General features: G+C 51.7%; 5 protein-coding genes across 5 annotated transcripts; 3 read left to right on the top strand and 2 right to left on the bottom strand.

Moving 5' to 3' along the window:
• Nucleotides 1-1,139: 1,139 nt before the first annotated feature.
• Nucleotides 1,140-3,621, bottom strand: SAPIO_CDS2112 (Alpha-L-rhamnosidase A; the record flags this gene model as incomplete). The annotated part of the gene is made up of 4 exons (XM_016785230.1): nucleotides 1,140-2,367; nucleotides 2,428-2,947; nucleotides 3,022-3,066; nucleotides 3,126-3,621. 4 exons carry the CDS (start codon nucleotides 3,619-3,621, stop codon nucleotides 1,140-1,142), a joined length of 2,289 nt encoding a protein of 762 aa, XP_016645108.1.
• A 1,062-nt stretch (nucleotides 3,622-4,683) lies between these two features.
• Nucleotides 4,684-6,315, bottom strand: SAPIO_CDS2111 (Kynureninase 1; the record flags this gene model as incomplete). The annotated part of the gene is made up of 2 exons (XM_016785229.1): nucleotides 4,684-5,981; nucleotides 6,183-6,315. 2 exons carry the CDS (start codon nucleotides 6,313-6,315, stop codon nucleotides 4,684-4,686), a joined length of 1,431 nt encoding a protein of 476 aa, XP_016645107.1.
• Nucleotides 6,316-13,254: 6,939 nt separating this feature from the next.
• On the top strand, nucleotides 13,255-16,558 carry SAPIO_CDS2110 (NAD-specific glutamate dehydrogenase; the record flags this gene model as incomplete). The annotated part of the gene is made up of 3 exons (XM_016785228.1): nucleotides 13,255-13,435; nucleotides 13,505-16,451; nucleotides 16,516-16,558. The coding sequence occupies 3 exons, from the start codon at nucleotides 13,255-13,257 to the stop codon at nucleotides 16,556-16,558; spliced, it is 3,171 nt and encodes a 1,056-aa protein (XP_016645106.1).
• Nucleotides 16,559-20,008: 3,450 nt separating this feature from the next.
• SAPIO_CDS2109 (uncharacterized protein) lies at nucleotides 20,009-20,750 on the top strand (the record flags this gene model as incomplete). The annotated part of the gene is made up of 2 exons (XM_016785227.1): nucleotides 20,009-20,041; nucleotides 20,310-20,750. The coding sequence occupies 2 exons, from the start codon at nucleotides 20,009-20,011 to the stop codon at nucleotides 20,748-20,750; spliced, it is 474 nt and encodes a 157-aa protein (XP_016645105.1).
• Nucleotides 20,751-22,601: 1,851 nt separating this feature from the next.
• Nucleotides 22,602-27,034, top strand: SAPIO_CDS2108 (uncharacterized protein; the record flags this gene model as incomplete). The annotated part of the gene is made up of 7 exons (XM_016785226.1): nucleotides 22,602-22,755; nucleotides 23,773-24,246; nucleotides 24,316-24,963; nucleotides 25,048-25,146; nucleotides 25,214-25,287; nucleotides 25,375-26,901; nucleotides 26,972-27,034. The coding sequence occupies 7 exons, from the start codon at nucleotides 22,602-22,604 to the stop codon at nucleotides 27,032-27,034; spliced, it is 3,039 nt and encodes a 1,012-aa protein (XP_016645104.1).
• Nucleotides 27,035-27,914: the final 880 nt, after the last annotated feature.

Raw genomic sequence — 27,914 nt, 5'->3', positions numbered from 1 at the left:
AGCAGCAGGAAGAGTCCGGCGCCCGTCCGATCGACTTGATACAGTTACCACGTCATTCTCGAAACCAGTTCGCAGGAGAAATCGGAAGGGAACAGAAAGGGGATATATTGCCTCATGGCCGAATCAGCCCAAAAACCGGCCTCGGTGAACGCTCATATACAAACCCCACAACAGTCCAACCTCCCACACCCACTCCTTCTATCTTCTATCTTCCCCTATCCCAGTCCCCACGTTATCCTCGTCCCCACGTTATCCTCCCCGACGGCCTCATTGTTCTTCGTAGAAAAAGGTGTCGAAGCTCAGTACTTAAAGCAACTAAACTTGCCCAGCGAAAACCTCCAAGGTCCACGATGTATGCCGCTCCGATCCGCATGGATAGAAGTCCCAAAGTGTCGGCCGCCGATCGGGCGAGCGTAAAATAAGCTGCCGCCGTGTCGTCTTCTGTGGAGGCCGAACATTGTTTTTATGGTTTCGTTTTCTTGATTTCTTTTTGTTTCTCTCCTCTAGATCGATCGGGTTGTAAAGGGGTTATGTTGTCCTAGGCTTGGATCGTGGTAGCATATTCAATATTTCCAAGGCGAGGCTGGTGGTTGGGAGGCCGCCTATTTAAGAGACGGTTTAGGGTTCGCCCCGAAGGCGATGATATCACCGTTGAACCAACCTTGGCGTTAAATCGTGATGTGGAAGCAAAAGGAGGCTGTGATGTGAGGCAGTGCAGTATGTACCTATTAAAGCAAGGCGGAAAAGTTGGTGGCAAAATGCCTTTGCAGGGTATACACCTGGCGAGCAAGTTTACCGAATGCAAGAAACAGGGTTTCTGTTGAAGAAGAGTTTCCAAAGTTTATCACGACGTCAAGCTTGTGGTACTAGTCTAACTTGCAGTGATGAGCCGTTAGAGACCGATTTCTCCACGGCCACTCTCTCGTTATGGAGAAGACGTGGATGCAAGATGTTTCGTATTCTGAGAAGACTTATGCTCTGGAAAATGATGTATCTTGAAAAGAGGATTCCACCAAGGACCGATTTGATGCCAGACGTTGGAGACCATACCAAAATATCCTATGCCTATGCCTATGCCTATGCCAACCCAACCAAACCCAAACACCAAAATGAAAATGAATAAACCTAGAAACCCCTCGTCACAGCTCTCCGCCCTCGGCGGGATCAACCACGATCGAGAACTCGGAGCCCTGCGCCTCAAACTCGACGTATCCATCTACCAGCTTCGCAGACACCTGCCCAACAACGCCGTCTCCCCAAACAACCTCGTTATTCACTCTGACATCCACTGGCCTGCTGATCACAGGCACCGCAATGATACCTCCATCAAGGCCCTCAGGAACCTTGACTTCCAGACTAAAACTGCCCGACTCCGCCCTGCTCCAAGCCACACGAATACCCTCCTTCGACCCCGGAACAGGAACCACCCCTCTCGCCCACGAAAGATCACCCTCACGCGGCTTCACCTTCCACTTCGTGAAACCAGGCCCCTCGGGCGTGACACCAAGCACATACCTCGTAAGCAGCGCCACCACGCCCGAAGACCAACCATGCGCCATACTCTTGAACGAGTCCCTATTGTAACTGGGATCGCTGCCCTCCCAGAACGTGACGCCCGGATCCCGACTCGCCATGTATCCCCAGAGCCGCCGCATCTCCTCAAGCGCCGAGTCGACTAGGCCCGTTTCGAAACGGGCGGCGATCTCAAAGTAGGAAATGAAGGCGTACGTTCGGTCGCCATAGTCGCCCGCAAGGAACGAATTGCTGTAGTAGGCGTTCCCCCAGTCGCGTGCCGTGATGTTGCCCCAGCGGTGGAGGATCGACTGCGCGGTTGGGAGCGCCGGATCCCCGCCTGTCTCCTGGCTAACAACTCCGGCGAGTATAGCGATACTATTGCCGTCTTGGGCATGCGTGGGGCAGTATACCTTGCCGCGGCTGCAAGTGCCATCGTAAAAAAGCCCTTCCGTGTGATCGAAGTTGTGCTCCTTCAACGCAGTACTTACAGAGTCCGCTCGCAGCATCCACCTCTGAGCGTCGTGCGAACGGGTGTCATTACTAGTAGCACTGAGTGACTCCGCCAAGACGGAAGCCAGACGAAGGGCATACACGTAGAGAGCGTTGTAATAGGTAACAGGTCCGGTGCGCCGAATAAAAGCATAGTCGCCCCAGCCGCCAGTGCCACGTCGGCCCTTCTCAACGAGGCCTGTTTCGTTGTTCATGAGACTCGGATAAAATCCGTCAAGAACCGCAACCATATTAGGGTAATACTGCCGAAGATACTTCATGTCGCCGGTGTGCATTACATAGTCAAATGTGCAGACGACCCACCAGAGGGGATAGTCAAACAAATGCAAGGTGTACCGGAAACTTTTTGTCAATGTTAGTTTACCATAAACTTCTCGCCGTACATAAACAGCCAACACTCACATGCTCGCAGGTGGGATCCAGCCATCGTCTCGTTGGTGATCTGCTAAATCCGCCAACACATTCCTCACAGCCTCGCTTGTGTCATGAGATAAGTAAGTCGTCAAGGCAGCGACAGCCAGATCCCCAACGTATGGATCCCTGTCCCGTTTAGCGCCATCATGCAACACAAGTTTCCCATCGAGGCTGTCACTATCAGCATCCCTGGGCTCCGTATCGTTGGCACGGAAGGTATCGGTGCAGAGGTCGTTGGTGTATACGCCATCGTACCACCATTGGGTGAGATCCTCGTCCGAGCACTCAAACATACCAGTGAAGGTGTCGGGAGTACCGTGAAACGCGGATAGCCGTATAGATATGGATGAGATGGCCACCGTGCCTTGAGGCGTAGTCAAGGGCGCATCCTTCTTAAGAGCATCAAGGGAGATACGAACATATCGGAAACCGTGAAGTCCATCAGCACAGACCTTCCCAGACTCTTCGCAGCCCAGCTGGTTGGTCCAGGTGTATTTGCGCTTCCTAACTGCAATCTATGAGAAGGAAGAAGCTAGGTTAGTCGTGGCATATTGATTGACGCCATGAGCCCCGGTAACCTACCTGATCTGTCCCGGGCGTCAGATGATTCGAAGAACCTCTGCGAGCCTGTCATATCTTGTTAGTCATATAAATGAGCACCTTGGATGCAAGCGGGCAGAAAGAACATGCATTATAAGACCGTGAGAAATCGCTCGTAGACGACAAATGCTTAAGCGTCTCCGAAAATGCAAGCCTCAAGCCCGGCAAACTTTCCCCGTCCCCCTTCGCATGAGCAAACTCGATTGAGAGGATGCCGACGGTATTCATGCCAAAATCCACCACGATGCTCGGCACCTCTTCCGTCTCATTCTTCCTCACCAGCACTGTCGGCCCAGTCCCATCGATGAGGCCGTGCTGGTTGCGCACGCGGCCCTTCGTGAGCTTTTCGAGCACGGCGACGGGCCTGATGACATCACTTTGTGTGGCGCGGACATAGCGGTGCCAGCTCACCGACTCGGTCGGTTCTCCGACAAATGGGTTGCGCCGGCCGAACGGTGGCCATGTGGACGAGGGATCAAAGACAAGGTATAGGACTATGAAGAATAGGACGGTGGCGATGATGATTTGCAAGCGGAGGAAGGGGCTGGGGCCTGAGACCGGCGGGTATAAGAAGGTCCTCATGATGCTGATGTTCGGTGTGTATGTACCGAGGTAGGGTCTATATACGATCCTCGGAAGAGTCTATATATCAAATGAATTCCATGTATGCGAAGGCATGACGTATAGTGAGTCTAGGAAATCGTGAAAAGGCACATGTGATGCGTATTGTTGTCTGGATCAGCTCGAAGCGGTGAAATGCTATGAGTCGCGGCAAATGCTTGCATAGGAGATGCACCGACCCCAACGCCTGAAGACAGCGATCCGATGATATGGAAGACAAGGAAGAAAAAGAAAAACAGAAATTCACCAAACTTGGTTAGAACCTTCGAATTTGATGAACAATTTCCCCCAAGGCGGGTGGGAAAGGGGAGGGAGGGAAAGAGGCTGAGAAGAGGTGAGGTTTGAGGAACATGGTGACACAGAACCGACGTCAGCGGGAAGGCACGAACGAGGGAGGGAGGGGTTCACCAAAGCGGAAACAGACCGCATGACCCTCGCCTCATGCTCACGGGCCTGTGACCTCGAATCATGACCAGTCTTTCGCGACCAGCGACGCCAGATTCGAATTCCGTGCGCACCAATGAGGCTCCAATTCATTTTGTCGGAGGCGATCTATCAATATTCAAAGCAAAAAGAAGAGTTAAAAAAAAAAAAAAAAAAAAAAAAAGGCGACGTCGCAATAGATAAAAAGTTGGTCGTTTGTGGCAGCTGAATCGAGGATTGGCTGTGACCTCGTGGATGACGCATGCCAATTGCAACAAGAAACGAATCAGCATCCCAGTCTTGGTTTAATTCTTAACGCCAACCCAAGCCTCGTGGGTAGTCAACCATACTGGAACACGGAGGGCACATCTCCTTTCTCACGGCCTGTCTCTAGCCTCATGACCGATGGTGTCCTCAGAATTAGTTAAATGTCTCGGGGATAGATGCATTTTCTCATTTCTCAACACGCAGGCGCCGAAGCACACAGGATGAAACGCTACATAATGCTAGACATTTCGGGAAGGATACAGCTTCTAGCTCGCTTCCTTGCCCAGATACCCTTTCCTGCAACCATCATCCCCGACCTCGCCCCAGCCCAGCTCATTCCTTGGAACCTATCGCCACCCTCAAGGCCTTTCCGAACACCTCAACGAAGTTGAAGCAGTCCTCAAAGGTGTTATACAGGGGTGCCGGAGCTACCCTAATGACGTCGGGCTTCCTTTCATCGACAAATACAGCTTCCTTTTCCAGCTCCTCCATGACGGTATTCAGCAAACCAGGCGAGAGGAGTAGACTCAGCTGAGCCCCGCGCTCATCAGGGTTCGTCGAGGTAATCTGCTTAAACAGCCCCCGGAGATCCTGCGGCATGTTATTCAACAAGCTCTCCAGATACGCCGTCAGCTTCTTCGACTTCTCCCTCAACGGGCCGAGGCCGCCCGCGAGTTGGTACACCTCGAGAGAGGCCGTGACGCTGGTGATGTCGATGATGCTGGGGTTGCTGATCTGGAACCCGGCGGCACCGACCGCAGGGTGGTACTTGTTAGCCATCACGAACCGGGTCTTCTTCTCGTTGCCCCACCAGCCCGCGAGACGGTTTGTGTAACCGCCCTCAGAACCATCGTCCTCGATCTTGCTTGACACGCTGCTGTTGCGCGAGTGGACGAATAAGCCGGCGATACAGCCTGGTCCGGAGTTAAGGTACTTGTAAGTGCACCACGCGGCGGCGTCGACATTCCACTCGTGGAGCTTAAGGACTACGTTGCCGGCTGCATGCGCTAGATCCCAAATGACGAAGATGCCGCGCTCGCGGGCAAACCCCGTAATCCTGGGAATGTCTAGCAGTTGGCCCGTGTAATACTGGATCCCGGGGAGGAGTAAGAGGGCCGTAGTAGACGCGTTCTCCTCAATCGCCGCTAGGATCTTTTCGGTAGCGAGAAGCGGCTCATCCCAGGTCTCGGGCTCAATCAGGACCATGGAGTCCTTCGTAGAGAGTCCGTGGTGCCTAATCTGGGTCTCTACGAGGAAGTGATCACTAGGGAAAGCCTTGGCCTCGAGGATAATCTTATGCCTCCCGTTTCTATCGGGCTTGTAAAATGCCGACATCAGAAAGTGAAGGTTCGCCGTGAGGGTCTGCATGACGGCGACCTCAGAAGGGTCCGCGCCAACGATGGGGGCCATCATCCGGGCGATCTGGTCGTCGGCGTCAAGCCATGTCGGCAGCGGGCTGCCCTCGAGCGGCTTGAAGTGGCCCTGCACACCTTGGGTGGCCCAGGTATCGAGGTACTGCTTCACCCTGGTCGCCGTCCGCTTTGGCTGGAGACCCAGGGAATTCCCCACAAGGTAGGTACACGGTCTGCTGCCCTCATCATCCCCTCGACCCAAGTCGACTACACCGGTACCTGCAAGTCATAGCGAAGACAAAAGTGTCAGCTGCCCTGCTGCGACAGTACCCACAATACAGGAACAGAGAGCATGTGTGCTCGGATCGTTCTAGAACACGGGAAGGAATCTTGCGCAGGGAGGGGGGGAAAGGGGGGGCGGAGGGCGGAGGGGGAGGGGGGCAAGAGGCTACCGGAAAATAGTATGCAATCTTTACGGACCTCTCTCAGACAGAGATTTGCTCAAAGCTTCGGCTTTCGTCGGGACGATAAACTCGTTTCTCGTGAAACTCAGGGCATCGTTTTGGTCCAGGGATGTCGCATGCTCCCTCGAAAAGGTATCAACTGCAGCCATGGCTTCCTTCAAGGGTCAGGAGGTGGGGTATGATATACACTGTACGGGGTGAGAAAGAGGGCACTTTGCAGTTTGGGGAAGCCCAGCAAGGTGAGAGGAAGAATTTTGGCGGTGATGGATGGATCAATGGCCGGGGCTGGGGCTGGATGGAGGGCTACTTCGTAGACCGCTCAAAAGCTGGAAGCTGGAAGTGGATGGTGGATGGCGGGGTCACCGGGGTGGAGGATGGAGTATGTGTGTACTTCGGACGTGAGCACTGAGCAAGAGTGATCGGTGGGGGAATGTGGACTTGGCACGGAATTACCACTACTGTACCTGGTGACCCGGGACACAAGAAGACCGGAGAAATTAAGATTTGCGAAAAGGTGCTTCCAATGGCTCGTTGCAAGGAAAAGAGCGGATTTTTTTTTTTTTTTTTTTTTTTTTTTTTTTTTCCCCACTTTATGCCGTGGGGATCATGGATGTGGCGGAGATCGCTAAGTTCGCGGGGTTACAGAAGGGCCCAGATGTGTAAAGCGCTAATTGCCGCGAGTTGCCGCCCTCATTGTCACGAAGCATGAAGGAGCACACAATTCCGTTTTTTGAAAGACGGACGTTTTCCATATGCCGGATGGAGTCGAGAGATTGGTCGGTCTTCCCGAACTTTTGTGAGCAACGTAAATATCGTAGGACATGTATCGAAACAGTGGAACGTTGTTTCCGGCCCTCGTGTTCTCTAAAAAAAGAATACTAAAGTTCTTCTTGGTATTACGCGTAGACTGTGTCAGGGTTTTCAGAAAGGATTTGCTTCGGATGTGCGAGAGAGATTTGATACATAACATGCATGCGCGAGATCGAGGTCGAGGGTGAAGAAAGAGGCAGTAACCGCGCAGCTTTGGTCGACATGTTGCGTTTGGTGGCGAAGACTGTCACATACCTGCATCACCTGCATAGACCGGAGGGACAATGCAGGGCACATCAATTGATCTAAAAAGGGATGTGTACTGCCGGTCTGACAAGTCTTCGACGTTTGGAGGGTTGATGCAATGAACGTAGCAAAATGCTCGATATGCCGGGTGACCCAAAGTGGCTGCTCCAAGTCACAGTGTAACCTGCGCAATTGCCCCGCCAAAGACGGTGTACTTTGTACATCAATTGAGGGACCAGGCTTGGCATTGTTGCAAATCCAGGAAAATTTCTTTTGTCCACGTTTCTCAAGGCTTGGTCGTGTTAGAGTCGTAGTGTATTCCTACCGGCCCCAGGAATAGAAATAAATAGAATTAGAGCTCCAATTCTAATCCACTAGTGGTTCTCTGGGATGCAAGGACGGATACCTTCGGTGTTGTTTGAGGGAATCCAATTTTGCAATACTGTGTACCTCGGTACCGGTAGCCAGAGGAGTCCTCAGTGGTCAGTGGCATTCAGTGCGATTCTCTTTGCCGTGACACCGGAGCGGGGCTGGCGGGGTACCGGTGATTGATACGCTGAGGCACGCCGAGCTTCCGTGCTTGGTCCCGGCACGGGGAACGCTGGAAGATGCACTGGGCAGCGTAAATACAGCGTTTGTCCTCTAACCACCAGCGTATTGCGCAAGAAAACAAACGCTCAACAAACGCTGTAGTGGTTGGGGTAGCAAAAGGAGGGCGCAAAGTATCCTTCTCGGCACCTCTTCACCTAATAGGTAGTTACTCGTAGTACTTCGTACTTGGCTTTGTCGAGAAAGGGGTCCTCTCGTACTAGTTGGTAGTTAGCTAGTGCTCGAGACAGCTAGACCGGCCTAGTCGTCAGCCCTATTGATCCTACCGTGCCCTTTTGCCCTTATTCGCAGTTCCCCGGACTGTGTCAAGAGGACAGGAACAGAAGGTGTGGAGAGATCGCAAATTTGCCAAGCCCCGTGACTTGGATGGAGAGCATCTAGACCGCTCCCCCAAGTCATGCCATGTATCTACAATACCCAAAATTTGCATCGTTAACCAACAAAGAACATTGGCATCACGAAACCCCTCAAAAACTACATCTACTTCGTATGTATTGATGATCCTCTAATGTGGGTCTGTGTATTTTCTTACGCAATATTGACCAAAAATGAAGCAAGTCTAGAACATTGCCTGCCTGAGGATTGCGTCTCTGCTCGGAAAAAACGGAAAAATCCAACCGAGTCCAGTCTTGTCCTGTCATTTTACTCTGCAGGTGCGCAACGGTCAAACGTCAAGCTCTGTGGTTGCTAGCATAATAGATTCATAAGCCATCACGAGCATTGATGGATCTGTCCCGGATCCTGGTGGGTATGGTCCAGCCGAGCACGCCGAGTTATACGAGTCGACGCGGTCCGAATCCAAGGGAGGTGGAGCCCCGCGAGACAGCTAGATTCCGAGTGTAGCTCCCCAGATCAGGGCGGGATTCCAAGGCGTGCGGATGCCAAGAAGAGCTTTGAGCCCCGAATCTGGCCGAACCGAAAGCACGGATCCGGAAGGACACAGCAGGCCAGCGTCCCAGCGTTTACACCGCTGCTCATAACGCCCCCGCAGCGTTAGCCTCCATACCGAAACGTAAAGAACTCGGTCTTGCCTCCCGAGACTGCGGGGAAAAAGCAAAATAAGCAACGATCTAGCCTGATGCAAACATCAGCTGTTGAAAACGAGGCGGTATTATGTCCCAATCGCCGCCGGACAAGTGTTGAGAAACGCATCCTTCGTCGAGTCGCGAGCATCGACAAGACACGCCTTCCGGATGGAAATAGGTAAATGGTCAACGGAGTTCTCAGACATACCCGCCAGGAGCGGATCCCATAGGTGGGTATCTCATGCTTCCTCACTTGCAAATGTGCCACCGTACATGCACATCGCATAAACAAGTAGCTAATAGCGTCGATTCACCATCAAGGTACGGACGCCGGTGTGCATTCTGTGACTAAAAGGATGGATTGCGTTATGTAGCCCTTGCTTATTCGTATTCCCAGGGAGAAATTGCATATTCTTCTTCCAAGAAAAACGCAGATGTTGTTTGTCCGGCGCCCGATCGGGGAGTTTCTTTAGGAACCCCGAGCGTCTCAGAGCGACGATTCAAGCCCCGTGACGGCCGAGCTGGCCCACGAATAGGCGGGAAAGGGGGAGGGGCGTCCATAGCTCCGGGATTTGACCTGAAAGGAAAGAAAAAAGACCCTCGAGCTAATAAGTCGCCAATGCAGCCTGCCAGACCGTAAATCGTGCAGCTAGCAGGGCCAAATCGCGGGGTCTGGAAGGAATCCGGTCCATTCGTCAATTTCAGCAGGGCACACGTGTTGTCGTGCTCTGGCCGGGAATTGGTGCCACCCCTGCATGCGTGCTTTGGCTCGAGCCTCCGTCATGAGATCCCCCAGACTTTTTTTTCTTTTGCCATTGACGACGCAGATCCAACCATCGTGAAAGTGAAATTTCGGCTACTTCAGAAAAAGTCAAATACGGCACGCGGAGCTGCTAGGCCAAACTAGGTCAAAAATAGGCCTCCAAAGTAGAAGGTATTGCAGGAACCCAAGCTAAAGGCTAAGCCCCATGCAGGAGCTCCCGGCATTGTGACCCTGGCTGGCCTGGCCCCGGGGCTGGGGCGGGCATGAAGTAGTCTATTAGTCTTGGTAGCTCTTGGAATTAGTAGCAACAGGAAGAATTGAAGCTTGGAGCTACCCGAAAGTACCTGATGGTGTATTACGTACTATGTACTCACGTACTGTACGTACTCTATACGTACTTCGTCCAGGAAGAGGTGGTTTGAAAGTTGTTTAAACGGTGAAGCTCACGATGCTTGTCAAACGTGTGGAGGCTGGCGTTGGTGAGACGCAGGCATACCTCCCCTTCCGGGAGGGTTTTAGTAATGATCGAAGATCACGCGGCCTACCCCCAGGCGTATGCCCTGGATTTGTTGAGATTGAGTCAGTAACAAGACCCGACAGAGCCGGGCCGGCGGTGAAAATCCCTGAGCTACTCCTTTGCAATGCGCACTTTGAGGAAGGAAAAAAAGGATCGTGAAGCTAATTCAGAGGCGAAGAATTTCTACAGTGCCCTTGGCAGTAGTCACAGGGACAGGCAGTGGCTATGTGTCACAACCACGGGACCTGACCTGAAAGTGTCCTAGGAGAATAGAGGAGAACCCCTCGTTCATCAGGTCCTTTCCATGGGGGCCGGCGGGGTGCCTCCCATTCTTCGAAGCGAAATAGGAGTTTGGAATTGAGGGGCTCTGGATTGAGACAGAGTTTATTATTTCGTATGACGCCGAGAATCAGGGTGGTCCAAGAATACGACGCCTGCATCACCAGTCTAACGCGGCCGGGCTGCGTTCAGAGCTGCGTTTATACAGGTAGAGCTGCGTTTCTCGCAAAATACGCGGCTAAGGTGCAGCGTCTCCGTACGGAGCCACATACGGAAGCGTCGGGGAAACGCATGGGGCTTGCGCCGCCGAATTATCACCTGATATCACGGTCACTACCGGCGGAGGGTGTTCGGATTTCGGGCCACAGCAAATTAACATAGGACGAGTAACGTGGGATATGGCGACCCAACCGCTCAGTCTCCACGGGATACCAAGAAAAAATACCACTGTAATTTGTAAAAGAAAATGCGACTCGTAAGACCCGAATATCGGCGCCCCTTGGTTTGGGCATTGAACACGAAGCCTTCTTCCAACTGTCCCAGGTGCCCAATGTCGACAGTAGCCGACCGATTGAATCGAAAACATCGTTCTGTTGAACGGCGAAAGGAGGTGACAGGAGGTGACCCTGGCGAGTTCGGGACCGGAAATCATGTCACGCTCACATGACATGTGACTGCAGCTTTGAAGTCGCTAGTATCGACCCGCACGCGGCAAGTACAATACCCCGTTGCGAGGAATAAGAATACCTTGGCATCAGGTTATTTTTTTTAGGTACAAAAAGTACAGAGTCACTTTTTAGTACCGGGGATGTAGGCGCATGGTACAAACAGCTACTCCCAGCTCATACGGTGTACTTCCAACGCGATGCGGAGTACTCTTTTCCAGGTACAAGGTGAACGGCCAATCAGGGACCCAAAGCTAGCATCAAATGCCCGAAATGTCGTCGAGTGGAGCTCCTATTGGCAAGAGCGGCCGGCCTCCTCAGGCTGTCACTTCCTGCGTTGACTACACCGTTAGAGAGTCGCAAAAAATAGCGTTTCCAACAGCGTAATTTTCCCCAGCTGGGCTGCGTATTTCCGCTGTACTTTGGAGTTCTCTAACGCTGGTTCCTCTGGACCTTCCCAACGATGCCGCCCCTTCAGCCGGCTCGTACCTTCTGTCTAATTCCGTCGCCATCGTCATAAGTCCCCCGCCCACTTTGCTCTGACAACGCCTTCCAAACAATCGAACTCTCACAGGTGACTATTATCACCTAAGCTAGTTTTAGGATTTGGCCACAGTTATTGTGTACATCAAGTCGAGTATCTTTTTTTTTTCTTCCATTTTTATCCCCTTTTTTCTTGTCCTGAAGCTTTCGTATATAAGCCTCGCTTCCTTCTTCACTCTCGTGGCACCCACCAGTGACTTCACGACGTGCTCACTGAGCTTCCTGGCATAAAAGCTATCAACCACAGCCCACAAGCCTTTCTCACATTCATGTCCCTGATCTAAGATCCAGGGTCTCTCGAACCCTCTCTTGAAGCGCCATCTAAAGCATCCTTACCACCCTTTCCTAGAGGAAGTCAATTGCACTGTTGACCAAGTCCGGGTACCAATCATCATCCTTCCTGCTATCTCTTCAGCGCAAGCCCTGCCGCTTTATCTCCCAAGCCACGGCTTGATATTCACCAACCCTACCTTTAGCTCTTATCAGAAGACGCAAGACCGGCAGCAAACTCCCAACGGACTTTCGGAACCCCCTATCTTTTAGCGACCCGCCTCTCCGCCACCGTTCCTGCAGCCATCCATCGTTTGAGCTCAGCTCGTATGCTAATTGCCTGTTGTTCTGCGCCCGCTTGAGTTCCTCGCAGTCCCACAAGCAAGATCTGTGAGTCATCTTTGTCTTCTCTCTAATCTAGCCCTTCCATGCACACCTTCTCAATTCAGGAACGCTGCAACGACGGCAGTTGGTCCTTCCCCCTTCTATTCCGCAGCCGCCCTGTGGGGAAGCGCTATCTCGTCGCTGGCTGGCAATTGTGAGGCTGAGAGGCCATCTGGGTCAGAAGCCTTCGTCAGCTTACACACACAAGCACCGACACATTTTGTTCCCAAGCTGGCGGTGTTAGAAAAAAGTACCACGGGACACTATCCTCTGATTCCTCAATTCCTTTTTTTCTATGGGCGAAGGCCTCGGTGTCTCCGTTTCATAGTGGTTCTTTTGCTCGAGATTTCTTCTTTTTACAAGCCTTTGAAGACTGTTGCGCTCTGTTTATGACGTCACTAATTTGATTGATCTTCTGCAGCATTCCGTCTTCAAAAGCGAGGGGAAAAAAACAAGGTCCTAAGACATTAAACAGTAAGTTTTTTTTTTCTTCCTGTTGATATCAATATCGATATTCCATAGAGAGCCCCTTTTTGGTTATTTTGAGTGGTGCATGAAGCAGCGGTGAAGAAGGTCAGCATCTTGCAAGCTACGTACAGTACAGTACAGCTCCGAGATAACAGCTGCTATACGAGTGTCTCGTTTACATCCGGCTAGATCCCTTATCAATTGGATACCTGTTTGGGACAAGGGCAAATGTCACAACCAGAGAGAGAGTCATTCTCAAGTGAGGAACTATACAGACTCAGGGCCTTTGAGGATATAAAGATGGCACAATTGGCATCTCCCTTGGGCCCTTATGGTCTTCTCTCCAAGCGTTCACACATCATTTTTCTTCATCACTTACTTAGAGATTCTACCTCTGAATTTGCCTTTCGCAGGGCTTTGTCCTTTTCAAGATGTCTGTCGTGGCAGTCACTAACACATCTTTGGACAGGTTTCCAGAGTATATAGACCCTTTTGAACCTTCCGAAATCATGTCTCCATTACCAGCCCCGGTTGCCAAGGCGGTAGCGAATATTCGCGACGAGGAGGAGGAGAGCCGCCACCCCTCTCCTCAGCCGTCTCACATCTGCCTCCCTCACCAGCCTCTGAGGAAACCCACCTTGGGTTATATCGCTCCTACCTTCGCGGAAAAGCCAGTCCAGAAGCTTGAAGGTATGTGTCAATCCAAAAGTTTGCCCGAGGAAAACAACTCAACAGGTTGCTAATTTGGATGTGTTGCAGTAACAAAACTTGTTGAGGAGGCTGGCCTGATCCCCGCCTCTCAGATCAACGATCAGATCGAGTTTTTCTATGAAAAGCTCGGTATTGACGATGTATACTTCAACTTGGAGAAGCCTAGCGTGATTGCTAGCCAAATTACCTCCCTGTACGCTGCCAAGGTTGCGGCGCTTGCCCGCGAGGACAAGCGAGAGGAGATCCGCCTTGACATGGAGGCCGAGGACCATGCCATCTACATCGATACCAGCGAACCTGGAAAGTCTGGCCTGAACGGCCCCAGGTATGAGGAGAGGCTTGAGGCCAAATACCTTGACCATGTCGGCAAGACCAAGTTCAGGGTCGAGACTTTCCGTTCTCCTGGCGCCCTTGGTGCCAATCACGGCTCCAAGTCCACCCTCCGCTGCTACTTCGTCTATCAGTGCCAGTTCCGCCAGTCGCCAGAGGAGACTGACCCCAAGGAATCGCGCCTCGAGCTTATTTCCGACAACGGCTTCTGGCAGAAGGCCACGAACAACACCAAGCAGATCTACCAGGAAGTCATCAACCTGGCCGTTAGCCGAACCGGTCCCGTGATTGAAGTCTTCGACCTTCCCGGCAGCGAGGAGAAGCGACTGATCATTGCTTTCCGAAGCCGTACCGCCCGAGGTCTGTTCTCCGAGCTCAGCGATCTCTACCACTACTACGGAGTTACTAGCTCTCGCAAGTATGTGGAGCAGTTCTCCAATGGCGTTACCGTCATGTGCGTGTACCTTAAGCAGGCCACCAACCTTGAGGGCAACTTCCCTCCTCTTGAAGAGTCCATCCACCAGATCACGAAGGAGATTTCGCTCCTCTACTGCCTTCCCCATAACAAGCTTCACGGCTTGTTCGCCGCTGGCGAACTGAGCCTTCAGGAGGCCATTTATGGCCACTGCGTCTGGGTATATATCCAGCATTTCCTCAACAGGTTGGGTCCCGAATACGTGACCCTTTCACAACTCCTTGACCTCAAGGACAATGCCCAGTTATCGTTGCTCAGCAAGCTCAAGCGCCGACTCCGTACTGAGACGTTTTCTCCCCAGTACATCTTGGAGATCATCAAGTCATACCCGTCCCTCCTTAGGGCGCTGTATGCGTCATTTGCCACCGTCCATCTGGGTCTCACGAATGCTAACGGAACCAACGGTACTAATGGCACCAACTCCGGCCGACGCAGCCCCAAGCTGGCTCTGGAGCCTATGTCTGACGATAAGCTGAAGGAGAAGATCTCGGCTACGGTCACCAACGAGAATGATGAGATGGTAATGACCGCCTTCCGTGTCTTCAACAACGCTGTCCTCAAGACCAACTTCTTCACGCCGACAAAGGTGGGCCTCTCTTTCCGCCTCGATCCTTCTTTCCTGCCCTCCACGGAATACCCCAACCCTCTCTACGGCATGTTCCTCTTCATCTGCGGTGAGGCTCGTGGGTTCCATCTTCGTTTCAGGGATATTGCCCGTGGAGGTATCCGCATCGTCAAGTCGCGAAGCAAGGAAGCCTATGCTGTCAACGCCCGAAACCTCTTCGACGAGAACTACGCCCTGTCGAGCACTCAGCAACGCAAGAACAAGGATATTCCCGAGGGCGGCGCCAAAGGTGTTATTCTCCTAGAGCCTAAGCAGCAGGACAAGGCCCGCGAGGCGTTTGAGAAGTACATTGACAGCATCCTTGATCTCTTGCTCCCGGCCCAGACACCCGGCATCAAGAACCCCCTCGTCGACCTCTACGGCAAGGAGGAAATCCTCTTCATGGGACCTGACGAGAACACTGCCGAGCTTGTCGACTGGGCTACTGAGCATGCCCGCGCTCGCGGAGCGCCTTGGTGGAAGTCTTTCTTCACCGGCAAGTCTCCCAAGCTTGGCGGTATCCCTCATGATACCTACGGCATGACGACTCTCGGTGTTCGCCAATACGTCACTGGCATTTACCGCAAGCTGAACCTTGACCCCTCCACTGTCAGGAAGATGCAGACCGGTGGCCCCGATGGAGATCTCGGCAGTAACGAGATCCTTCTCAGCAATGAGAAGTATACATCCGTTGTTGACGGTTCGGGTGTCCTCGTCGACCCCAACGGAATCGATAAGGAGGAGCTCCTCCGTCTGGCCAAGAAGCGCGTCATGATTAACCACTTTGACGTGTCGAAGCTTTCCAAGGACGGATACCGCGTGCTCTGCGACGACTCCAACATCACCCTCCCGACCGGAGAGGTTATTTCCAATGGCACTGCATTCCGCAACACGTACCATCTCCGTGACACTGGTTTGACTGACTGCTTCGTGCCCTGCGGTGGTCGTCCCGAGTCGATTGATGTAGTGACGGTGAACAAGCTGATCAAGAACGGCCGTGCTACCATCCCCTACATGGTTGAAGGTGCCAACCTCTTCATCACTCAAGACGCCAAGCTCCGCCTTGAGGCTGCGGGATGCGTTCTCTTCAAGGATGCCAGCGCCAACAAGGGTGGTGTCACTTCCTCCTCTATGGAGGTACTCGCCAGCTTGTCGTTTGATGACGAGAGCTTCGTCGAGAAGATGTGTGTCGACGCTAAGACTGGTGAGGCGCCCCAGTTCTACAAGGACTACGTCAAGGAAGTGCAGGCCAAGATTCAGGAGAACGCCCAGCTCGAGTTTGAGGCCATCTGGAGCGAGCGTGAGAGGACAGGTGAGCCCCGCTGCATCATCTCCGACAAGCTCTCGGCTGCTATCACCCAGCTCGATGAGGAACTTCAGCACTCCGAGCTCTGGGATAACACGGCTATCCGCCGTGGTGTCCTGGGTGATGCTCTGCCCAAGCTTTTGCAGCAAGAGATCGGTCTTGACACGATGATTTCGCGCGTCCCCGATTCGTACCTGAGGGCCATCTTCGGCAGCTTCCTCGCCAGCCGATTCATCTACCAGTATGGCAGCTCGCCAAGCCAGTTTGCCTTCTACGACTTGTAAGTTTGGTCCTTTATTCCTTCATTTAACAAAAGTGAGCAAAACTAACAGATTTCTGTATAGCATGTCGAAGGTCAGGGCTAAGCTCGAGGGTGTTGAGCCTTAAGCCTTAAACAGTTTATCTTTTAAAGCACGGCATACCTACCTTTTATACTATAGTATTTCTTGTTTCGGTTCGAGATTGAAAGGGAGTAATGGTTTCGAGCTTTATAAAGGGATACACAAAAAAACAAAACAAACAAAAAAGGAACGACAAAATTTTTACGGGAACGAAAAGTAATAAGCATTCAGAAGCATGGGATCTTGGAGCAGACGGGGTTTTGCTTTGATTCATTTTCGCAGTTCTTGTCTTTGACCTCATTTTATCATATTTCTTCTTCTTCGTCCACCTTTGTAGAATTCTCTGTGCTTTTTGATGTTAAGACTTGATTTCTCCTTTTCCTCGCATTATTGTTATGATTATACACTACAGCACAAGCGTTTACATGTATATTGAGATGTTTCTGTTCCTATTACTGCTTCTCTCCAGGCGGGATGTGTCAAAGTCGGCTGGCATTCCACATTCCTGTCGGATCAGGCGATGAGGGGTGGGAGTTGTCTTCGTCGTTTATTCGCGGGGAGTCTTTGATGGTCCTTGCTTCCCCGGTTGTTTGGGATTCGTTGATAGCTATAGATAGCAGCATGACTATGGAGTATTCGGAATCAACGAGAAGAGCATTGAGGTATTAAACACGTCCATGGTAGATGGGGACAGGTATTCAAGCCCATCTGGGATAGAAGAAGCGAATACCTGTGGCCAATGTTCTGCACTCGCCTTGCATCTGATGCTCCATTGCGTCTGCGTCTGGGCCCGGCGGCATGATGCAAGAAAGTAGGAGGTGATGGACCATTCGGAGCCGCGTTTTCTCTAAGTAAAGCGTCGTGGTGCGTAGTTATTGGGTGAGAGTGCGGATTTTGGGCCTTTAGGTTGAGGCATCGACATTCGTTACTGGAAGCGAGGGATATTCTTTCCCTTTTCCTTTGCCTGGGCTGTAAAGTGCATGCATGATGTCTTGTGGTCCTCGCCCAGCCAGGCGCATCCACGATTGAAGGGAGAGCACGAACAAATTGAAAGTGGACCCCGACAGTTTGGAATGACATGGATGGAGTTTGTTAGGATGAGGAGTACGAGGCCCCTTGCGTCAGCGTATCGCAGTATTAGTGGAAAGGATGGATGGGTCACGTATTTCGAAAGGGAGGGAAGCTAATTGGTATGGTGGAAACGTGAAACGAGGAGCAAATGCCGCGATGTACCCTTGCCAAGGATGTGGGTGGTGCCAAGGGTGCGAGGCATTGACACGATTATTGCTTTTGTTTTGCTGAGACGACTGTTTCTCGAATGGGCGGCCTTTGGAGCCTTATTTATTTTCTATTTTTGTTTTATTTTAAGTATTTTAATTCCTTATCAGAGAAAGCTGTTTTTGCTTCCGTATCGGATGGATTCTCTCGTTTCCATCGCAGATTCCATATCCCCAAGTTCGTCCATTTCCCAATTGCTGATGTTTTCCCAAATTCCCGCCTTATATTCCATGTTCGATGGGTGGAACGACCCATGCCTCACGAAGAGACCAACCGCTCCATCATAGATATATAGAGGTTACTTCCATCGTCCTGTCTCAAGAGCCACTCTTTCCTAGTGTCCATAGCTCTTTCCAGATGCAATCGACACATCTTGATAAAGAACTACTTCCATGTGACGAAACACTTCACTATACCAAGATAGAGAAGTAACGACACAGAAGGCCCCAGTTTTCAATGGATAGCAGTGTCCCAACATATTCCCCAGCGATTATTGTGTCATTGCCATATGAGCGGTGACTCTTGGAAGATTCTATCGCTGTCTGGCAGTTTCCAAATCAGCGATCGGGTGTTACGCTCAACCGACCTCTGGTACCCCTGAGGGTGGTCGATAGACTCCAAGCCTCGGACCTCCCATATTGGCAGACCGTCGAAAAACCGACGGCGCGGCGCCGTAACTTGGTCGATCGTCAACGGTGTTGGGGATAACTCCGCTTGGTACCTTCGTAGGCCCTGACAGAGAAGCAAATAGAGGGCGGTACGGAATGTCACACGAGTGTTCGCGAACGGGATCACCCAACAGTCGACGGGGCAGTGTTCATCTAGAAGCATTTCCGGGGTTTCCGCCCGGAACTGAAGCAGCAGAAGGAACTTGCCATCGAAGCAAAATACTTGAGGGCACCGATATTTACAGGCGTACCTGCGGTAATCCTTGGTGAGCAAGTTGGACGGTTATGAAAGTTGGTCTGCATGACTTACCCTCGAAGTTCCTGGGAAAGTCTCTCTTGGGGCACATAGCCACTAAGATCACCATCCTGCCAGGCACCGGGGAGGATAAGGTTTCTCTTGAACTCCCCGATAATAATGGGCGACCGTCGATTGTTGTACCGGGCCCAAAAGATGGCATCGGTGTTTTCGGCGATTTGAACTTCCGAGAGAGGTTTGATGTGAAAAGACAGGGACAACTTAGGGTATCGGGAGAATGCGGCGAGAACAATAGTCGCGACTTCATTGCTGAACCAACGTTCAATATCGGCTTCTGTGTCGAACCGCCATACTAGCTCGTTTGGAGGGTAGCAGGGTTCCTGCATTCGTTGGCCATGGTCATCGTCAAGATCGAGGAAGGCGTCCCATCTTGCGATAGTTTCTTGGGTGTCCGGGGTACGTCGTGTATGGACAACGAGGCGATTTATGGGCTGAAACCGCTGAGCCCACTCCTTGTTGCTATGTGTGGTGTGGTCAGTGTGGTGGATATAGGTATTAGGCTGCTCCCGGAGTAAGACACCGACTTGGGTCGGTGTCGCCATTGTAGTGGTGAGCTGGAAAGCACTTCAAAATAGTTGTTGATGTGTGTAATGATTCGCTGTACTTGAGAGACTAGTTGTCATGAAGACCAGAGATGGTTTTAAGCTCCATTCCAGAGACTTGACTGTTGGAAGGACCCCTCAGCCTGCTCATAAAACCCATCGAGAGGTCGCTGCCTAAGTTGGTGTCCGCCTGGAGGACGCTGCAGATGGAGCCTTGGTCCAACAGAGTGAGAACGAGTCAAAAACGGGACTTCAACTTCCCAGTAGGAGAGACTGGGAACTCCATTTCGCCGTCATGATAATCCCAAGAAGCTGCTGTAAAACAGGCCAACTCCCGATATCAGATAGAGCTGCCATGTTTTCGTTTTATCATGGATTCAGAACTTGGAAACTGATTTGGCATGGGTCAGACATGGTGATGTTTTCGGAGGGCCTCTTTATGTTGTAATTGATTCAGTACCAGTGGTGTTTGAGAGCCACTCCATTGCCTGGTCAATACAAGACATCTCCTTCCCTCAATATTTAACAGATTGGTTACCCTTCAAGGCAGGTAAAACCAGCGAAACAATGGCATGCACGAAACGGCACTAGGATGACTAAGGACAGTTCACAGCGTTCAACACAAAGAATGCGACTTGGAACTTCTAACTGAGCCTCAGCTTCCTTTAGTAGCAGCATTGTCCATAGCCCAAATGACCGAAGAGCCACGTTCTAATTACCCAGTTGTATGTGTTGTTTATTTATCAGTATATGAAGCAAATTAAACTAATTTTATAATAGAGCTTCTGGTTTGGCACTCGATTCCTTCGAGCCCGAGGTCAACAAGTTGACAACGTCCACAACAATGTCTTACGTATTCATGATCCCCCTTCAATCGTCAGTCGAGCTTTCCGGGCTTTTAGATGGTTTCTTCCAGCCTGTCTCGGGACTTACCTCGAAAGACTTTGTCCCGAGTGGTTCTTACCGCCAACGTTCATCTTGAAAACTCAAAAGCCTGGTTGGGAGAGGGAGTTTGAGGAGGAACGCGTCGCGTACACACGACTCGAATCGCTGCAGGGCGTCTACGTGCCAAGATATATTGGCATCGTCAGGAATGGAGACCGCCCTGCTCATATTCTCTCCGACATAGGCGGTAATAGTCTAGCGACGCCAGCAGGGGCCGTGTTGGAGCCGGAGGATTTCGACCGACTGATATCCGAAACCTTGAACGCGCTGGGATCCTGTCTGGTATTGCACGGCGACTTGAAGATGGATAACTACCATCTGGTTGGGAATAAGATAATGGCAGTAGATCTTGAGAGCTCGGGGATGAATTTCAAGGAGGTCCCCGTCTCGAAGGTCAAGATCGTAGTCGACTACCTAGGCGGTCGATATCGGGATCATGTCGCTGGACTAGAATGGGAGGGTCTCCGACTGCCGACCATACATTTATAAGAATGCAGAGCGTGTCTTTCCTACGAGGCGGAAGCTGATGGCACGAATCTTTCTCTGCTTAGTCTCACGCCGCCGCCTTTGGTGTATTTTTGCTGTAACACTATACTAAGGTACATAATTATTAATATTGATGACTCGGATATGGCCCCTCCTCTCTGTGCAGCCTTGTCCTCAACATCGGGGATGCGAGGTAACTTCCAAGTGCCCGGCTCTATACTTGCTAACTAGAACGCATGGAAGCCATCCGGGGGGGGGGGGGGGGGGGGGGGGGGCAAGAAGCAATCCAAAGACGGTTTCGGTTCGCTGCTCGGTGCGGCGGGCGCCAGTAAATCATCAATTGATTCGTCTCAATCTCGGATGTATCTTTATGAAAGCGAGCGGGTTCCAATCCGTACGTGTCACGTCTAGTCATCTAGCGTATAGTTGTGCGGAATTTTGGACATATACTTCGGATGATATATGATATACCCTCCGGTGTCCCGTTGTGGGCGAGGATGTGTGGGAGACCTGTGGTTCTCTGAGGGGTCAATGTCAAGCGGGTTTTCTCGTCTGACATGCTTTAGATTTGTTTAGATTTTGGCTCTGTGTAGGTCATTGGTTTTTCTGTCTCGGCTCTTGCTTCTTTGGGTGAGGCCGTCAAGGCCTTTTCGCCCCATGCCCCGATGAAATGTGTCAAGGCGGAGTCGTGCGAGGAGTTGGAAGGTAGCAATACTTCGCACTTGTACAAAGGTACGGAACTTCAATGAGATCGGACCTTGAAGGTCGCTTCTTTTTGCACCCGACCTCTCCAAACAAAGCAACCTTTTCCGCAGTTAAGCTTGTGCCTAGTTTTCCCACAATTATTTTCTGTCCTAAGCCATTTGAAGAAAATTTATTCCATCCTGGCTCCTTGATTTTCTTTCCCGATATCCTCGTCCTCATCCTCGAATGTGAGTCGACCAGTCCTGTCCGGACCGGACCGGACCGGACTCGATGAGACCAGACGTTGGCAGGGACTTTGTCGCTATGGAGGAGCCAACCAACCACCTGGAACCCCTCGTTTAACCATCTTTTTTGGCTCCTTTTTTTGGCTCTTTTAACCGTCCGCACCAAGGACGACGTCGAATCACGACTCACGAAACAGCCGGGCGGACCCTGACCGGGCCAGTCCTGGAAAGGGCAAGGGCTGTGCCAATGACTGACCCTGAGGACTAGCGTGCTGTTTCATGGCCTGAGGTGCCGGGAAACGCTGGGACAAGGGGGCAAGAGAAAAAAAAAATTAAGAAGGTCGAACTCGAAACGAAACAAGGATTGGAAGGACGCCCGAAAGACTCTAGATTTTCTACCCTGGCTCAAGATCAATTGTTTGATTGATCAATTTGAATCCTCTCTGGAAGCGTACAACGAATGAAACGAAGTGGTGCAAAGGCAGAGTTACTGGCGGAGGCAGAAGCAGACCACTCGTACATAGAAGTATGACATTGAATGAACACTGCAGCGTCGTGGATGGATTGTATGGATCGCCTGGCTTGATCAATCGATTGCTGGCACTACCAAGTAACTAACTGCTTTGTAAGGGGACGCAAAATTCCCGTCTCGTTCCTTGCAGGATCCATCAACAGTACGCAACTGGCCACCTCGACTGCACCTTACTCCTTACTCCATTACTCCGTGCTCCATAACGTACTTGTAGTCAGAGACTTGGACTTCATCTCCTCGCCTAATTCGTACAAAATTCCTTTTTATTATTTTCTTGTTCCTTTTTTTCTCTCTCCTCATTCTCGCATTCCCTCTTTTCGAGCCCATTCTTCCAGAAACCACCCGAACCAGACCGGAGTCCATCTTGATGCTGGAACCTCGCAGACTTTGACAATGCCCAAACTACAAATAATACGTGCCGGTACGTACAGGTCCTCCGAGCAAGATGATCGCCAGCAAGCCGTTGCAGCCCCCTTCAGCCACCCGCGTTACTGGGCCAGACTTTGCAAAGTAAAGTACACGGGCACCAAGCACTGCACATTCCGAGGTTGGAGGACAAGGGAATACGAGCAGATCCGATGCGCCAGTGCTGCTTGATCTGGAAATAGTTACCAACATCTGAAAGTATGAACGAATCCTGGCAATGCCCGTGCGATTGATCAATGACGAGGCCAGCGCCAAAAAAAAAAAATGGGAACGCACTTTGATTCTCAGCAGACCTGTACTTCGCACTTGGCTGGTCTGGGTGCTGTGGACGACTGAGTAATGTTGTCTCGCCCTTGTTGACCTCAAGCGTGGAATTGGAATGTTGAAGTTGGGGATAATCTTGAATATCCAGCTTTTCCCTATTCCCATATCCCCGTGTCCCCGTGCAGCCTGGATCCCCCCCTCTCGTCACTCCTTCCCTGGCACCAGGCACAGAAACAGGCACAGAGTCAGGCACAGAGACACAGGGCTGAGTCAGAGACAGGAACACAGACCCAGCAGATACAGTTTGAGCACGAGCTCACACGACGAGCGCCATTTGACCCCATCATCCCCCAGAGATACATTGATGGATCAACATTAATCAACCTCGATCGCATTGATTGCCTCGAACAAGACGGATTTGCTGCAAGCGAGCGATCAATTGATCACCATCATTGCTATCGCTGCCATTGCTGTCCCCAACCAAACATTTAATCCATTTGATCCCATGCAAGCCTGCATGGACCCTCACACCCGCCGCTCTCTTTCCCTCTTCCGCTCGGGCTTCGTTGTTCGAGACTGTGCCGCCTCTTACTCTTACTCGCTGGCTCTCCCTGCCTCTTTCTGCCTCAACCTCCCCTGTCTTCCCCCCCTTTTCTTGTCTAGGCCTTGTCGATCCTGATCGCTTTATTTTTTTTCCCTCTCGTTTCCATTTGAGCCCAATTCTGCGTCTCTTTATCTTTTTTTTTCCTTGTAACGTGGCGCATCGATAACAAAAACACCTCACCATTCATTCTCTCTTTTTTATTTTATGTTTATTTTTAGGCCCGAGTTTGGCTAACCTCTGGCGACACGCGCTCCTTCTCCCAACGACTAGACACTATTGATCTCCAAGATCACGACCGTCCTTCGGCACAGGACCACTCCAAATCCAACCTGCGCAACAGTAACAGTCCTTCCTTGAACATAGGTCCCCACCAGGCCGAAACCCTTAGAGACGTTGCACACGAAACCGCCGACGAGAATCTCCGCAGCCCCCGCCTGGTGTGGGACAAGCCAACCGAGCTCCAAGGCGATCACGACCACGATCACGGCGACGACCGAGACCTCGACGACCTCGAGATAGATCTCGATTTCGACGATTCCGAAATTAAATCTCGCGCGCGCTCCAACTCCGACCTCGACGAAGATCACCCCAACTCCCGCTCGAATAGCATGATGCACCAGCAAGATGCGCTGGCCGTTGCCCAGAATGGAGGCATCCAGGATGATAGCGACATGGAGATGGACGGCGATGACTACGATGACGATATGACCGGGGGAATCTCGAGTTCCCCCTCCATTGAGGATGGTGTGTATCCCCGTGTTGCGATTGCGTCCCACCCCGTCGCAGGAGCTCCTCCTCGCTAGCCGCGAAGAGTGGATTCTCTGCCGGGTGCCGCTCGCATGATGACCTCCTCTACTCCATCCCCAAATACATCTCGCACCACTCCTCCTGTGATATTCCCGGCCCCGAGCGAGACCGGGCCCTCGATTCCCGACCCGTCGCCTATGCGAGCTACTCCACCTCAAGGTCCTATCGAGATGATTGGAGACGACCTCTTAGTGGGGGTCCCGGGACAGAGACATATTGAGAATATAGGTCGTCATCACCATCTTCTTCTTCCGCTTCAAACCGCCGATCCTAGCGCGCCCGAGACCAGCGACGACGACCCAATCTCCGGAACTAGCCATGACTGCGACCGTCTCCACCCACCTAGAGCGAGAACCTCGAGCGTTGGCGACGACTACCCTCTCTACTATTCCGAATCCCTAATTTCTGAGATGGAAGAGGAGCTGTCGCGCTGGCCATCGGGTCATGGTCCCCCTAGCATTGACTTTCACACAAAGCGAAAGGAGTTCGAACGGGGCGAGCACATCAACAATCCTAATGAGTTACCTGGAGGCGAACTCGACGGCCTTACGATTCCCTACATCCCGAGCGAAGAAGAAGAAGCAGATGATGATGATGATGGTGACGACGAGAGCGACATCTCATTCCCCGATGATCCCCTGTACGTTGACTCGGGTTAGAGCGCTGAGTGCTTACAACATCCAGAGGACATCGATTTCGAGTACGTTTACGCGCTTCACACATTCGTCGCCACCGTAGAAGGCCAGGCGAACGCGACCAAGGGCGATACCATGGTGTTGCTAGACGACAGCAATAGCTACTGGTGGTTGGTGAGAATAGTCAAAGATAGCAGTATAGGTATGCGCGATATTTAAGGGAGCTCAAAGAGACATGGGAACGGGCTGTCTAACAGCCTCTACAACAGGATATCTACCCGCCGAGCATATCGAGACCCCTACCGAGAGGTTAGCGCGTTTGAACAAGCATCGGAATATTGACGTAAGAAATCCCACCACATATCCTCATCCCACCACGTTCGTCATCGTTGTGCCGCCGATCGTCAACTAACTGGTCCCACCCACCCAGCTCTCTGCCACGATGCTTGGCGACCAAACCGCTGAGAAGTCGAAACCAACCTTCAAGACCGCTATTCGTAGGCGGAAGAAGACGGTAACCTTTGCGGCCCCGACATACGTCGACTACGAAGACTTTGACTACTCCAGCGATGACGAAGACCAAGAGGAAATCTTTGCCCAACAACAGATGGCGGCTAGACAAGCTCGCGAGCAGCAACAGCAGCAACAGGTTACGGCCTCATCAGCTGAGATCGAAGAAGTCGAGATAGATTCAGAGAGCGAAATCGAGGACGAAACAGCAAAGGTCGAACCGTTGAAACCGCGTGTCGTCAAGGAAACCGTCAAGACGCCAGAACCTGCAAAGACAACAACATCGACTGATGATTCCCATATGAAGCGTGCGAGCGAAGAAATGTTCGACGGAAAGTCGGACGGTGTCAGCCGCTCGAGAAACGGCACGGTCCGGAACACAGACTCGTTCTTCAAGGATGACACCGTTGAGACCAAGAAGATCACCCTCACACCCAACCTGCTTAGGGACGACAACACACCCCGCGATTCCACAGAATCCAAGGAGCTCCGGCCACGGCCAAGCCTTGACAAGGTTCTCGATAAGGACAAGGACGACAAGAAGAAGAGGGATAAGGATAAGAAGGACAAGGATAAGAAGCCTAGCGTCATCCGCAATTTCTTCTCTCGTAAGGACAAGAAGAAGGGTGGCGCCGATGACTATGACGACGACCCGAAGAAATCGATGGATGGCAATGAACCTCGGGATAGCAAGGAGCAGGAGGAAGTGGAGGGAGGAGATGGCTGGACCGACAAGTCCGCCGCCGGCCCTCAGCGACACCCGAGCAAGCTCCAGAAGCAGCAACCCCGAACGGAACCTTCGCCCACGCGCGGCAAGGGCCCCACGGCACAAAAGCCCGCGGACATTGGCGCTTACATTTCCGAGACCAGGAACGACGTTTCCAACGTTCCGCCGGCGACCATGCGTATTGTGGACTCAGAAACGCAAGAGACCAAGAAAGTCTCGTCGCAGCCGACAAAGGAGGAATCGTCGCGGACCAACGGATCCTCCCAGGAATCCACCAATGTCGGGAACGGTACATCAACAGCGCAGGAGACCGAACGTGGCCCTCGTGCGCAGCCCCAGCAGCCCAACGACCGGCAAACGGATTCGCCAGTGCGGTCGTCTCCTACGAGCGCCAGCCGCCCTCCGCCACTCATGGTGGACACGTCGAGCCAAGAAGACCACTCGGCATCGCCATCGCCCGAACTCGTCGACATCGACACCGAGGGGTCCACCACCCTCCGCAAGCAGGACTCCGTTACGACCAACTCTACGTCCACCGCGGAGTCGACTGCTACCTGGAACGACGCCAAGCTGCGAGCCTTTTTCGAGACTGGAACGGATATCAGGGACATGCTCGTCGTGGTGTACGACAAGACCGACGTGGCACCAGCTGGCCCGGACCATCCTCTGGTGGGATCGCTCTTTAGGGAGCAGAATGCCAAATTGGCGGAGATTACTACTGTGAGTATAGCACCCGAGACAAGAGACGCTTCTAGAAGGTGGTGTTACCAGTTTATTAACTCTCGAATAGCAACTTGACAACATGCTTGGCGATTGGCTCGCCAGGAAGCAACGGTTGCGAGGCACCATCTAGAAGACAGGCAAGGATTGCCAATCTGTTGATGACTGCCAACGCATACTATTATGTTTTATGACGAAACTTGATGCCTTTTCTTCTTCTTCTCTTTTCGATTTTAGGTCTTTTCCTCTTGATCGACAAATTTCAGGATTAGAGCACCACACGCTCCCTGCGCTGCTTTCCGTTCTTCTTCGTTGGCTTCAATCTGTAAAAGCTACGACTACTTCTTCACGTTATACCCCAATTGCAACATCGATCGCTCTCCCTCGTACTAGTGGCCTGATTCCGAATATCTTCACTTCGATTCGCATGTCTTTTTTACTCTTTTTACCTTTCTACCTTGGAAACTCGATCATCTTGGAGAACCAAGTTCAGCCAAGCTCGAAGTTTTTTCAGTTCTTGATATCTATGTTGTTTTCCTTCTCCCTTAAACCGGGAAACGAAAGCTTCCCGATCTCCAATATGAGGGTATTTTGGTTCTGGCCACTTCTGGGGGTCTCTTCAATTCTTCCTTGTTCCCTTTGTATTATGCCTTTTTTTTTTTCTGCATAACGGCGTTTTGAAATCGGGATAGGAAATGGAGGGGCAAACAAATTTCAACGGCACATTAGGAATAGGGCTGGAACCGAGGGACTGGAATATTGTCTCTTCGGGTGTTTCCGCGGCTTGTCACTCTCTTGCTTTTTTCCTTTTTTTTCCCCCAAGCTTTTCCAGGGACAGTTATTCTCCTTTGTTTTTGGTGAGGCAGGGGATGGAAAAGATGAGAGGCGTTGATTCGATAGCTCTCTTAGTAGGATATAAGAATGGAAATGACCCCCCCTTGAGGGGGCATTGAATGAATCTCCTTCGGGCTAAGTGAAGACTGCTGACGCTGATCCCAACGGGTTCCTGCCCT

This window comes from Scedosporium apiospermum (genome assembly GCF_000732125.1).
Source record: "Scedosporium apiospermum strain IHEM 14462 chromosome Unknown SEQ_SAPIO_0085, whole genome shotgun sequence".
NCBI classification, from domain to species: Eukaryota; Fungi; Ascomycota; class Sordariomycetes; order Microascales; family Microascaceae; genus Scedosporium; species Scedosporium apiospermum.
Note: the sequence above shows the minus strand (reverse complement) of the source record. Positions and strands in the feature narration are given on the sequence as shown.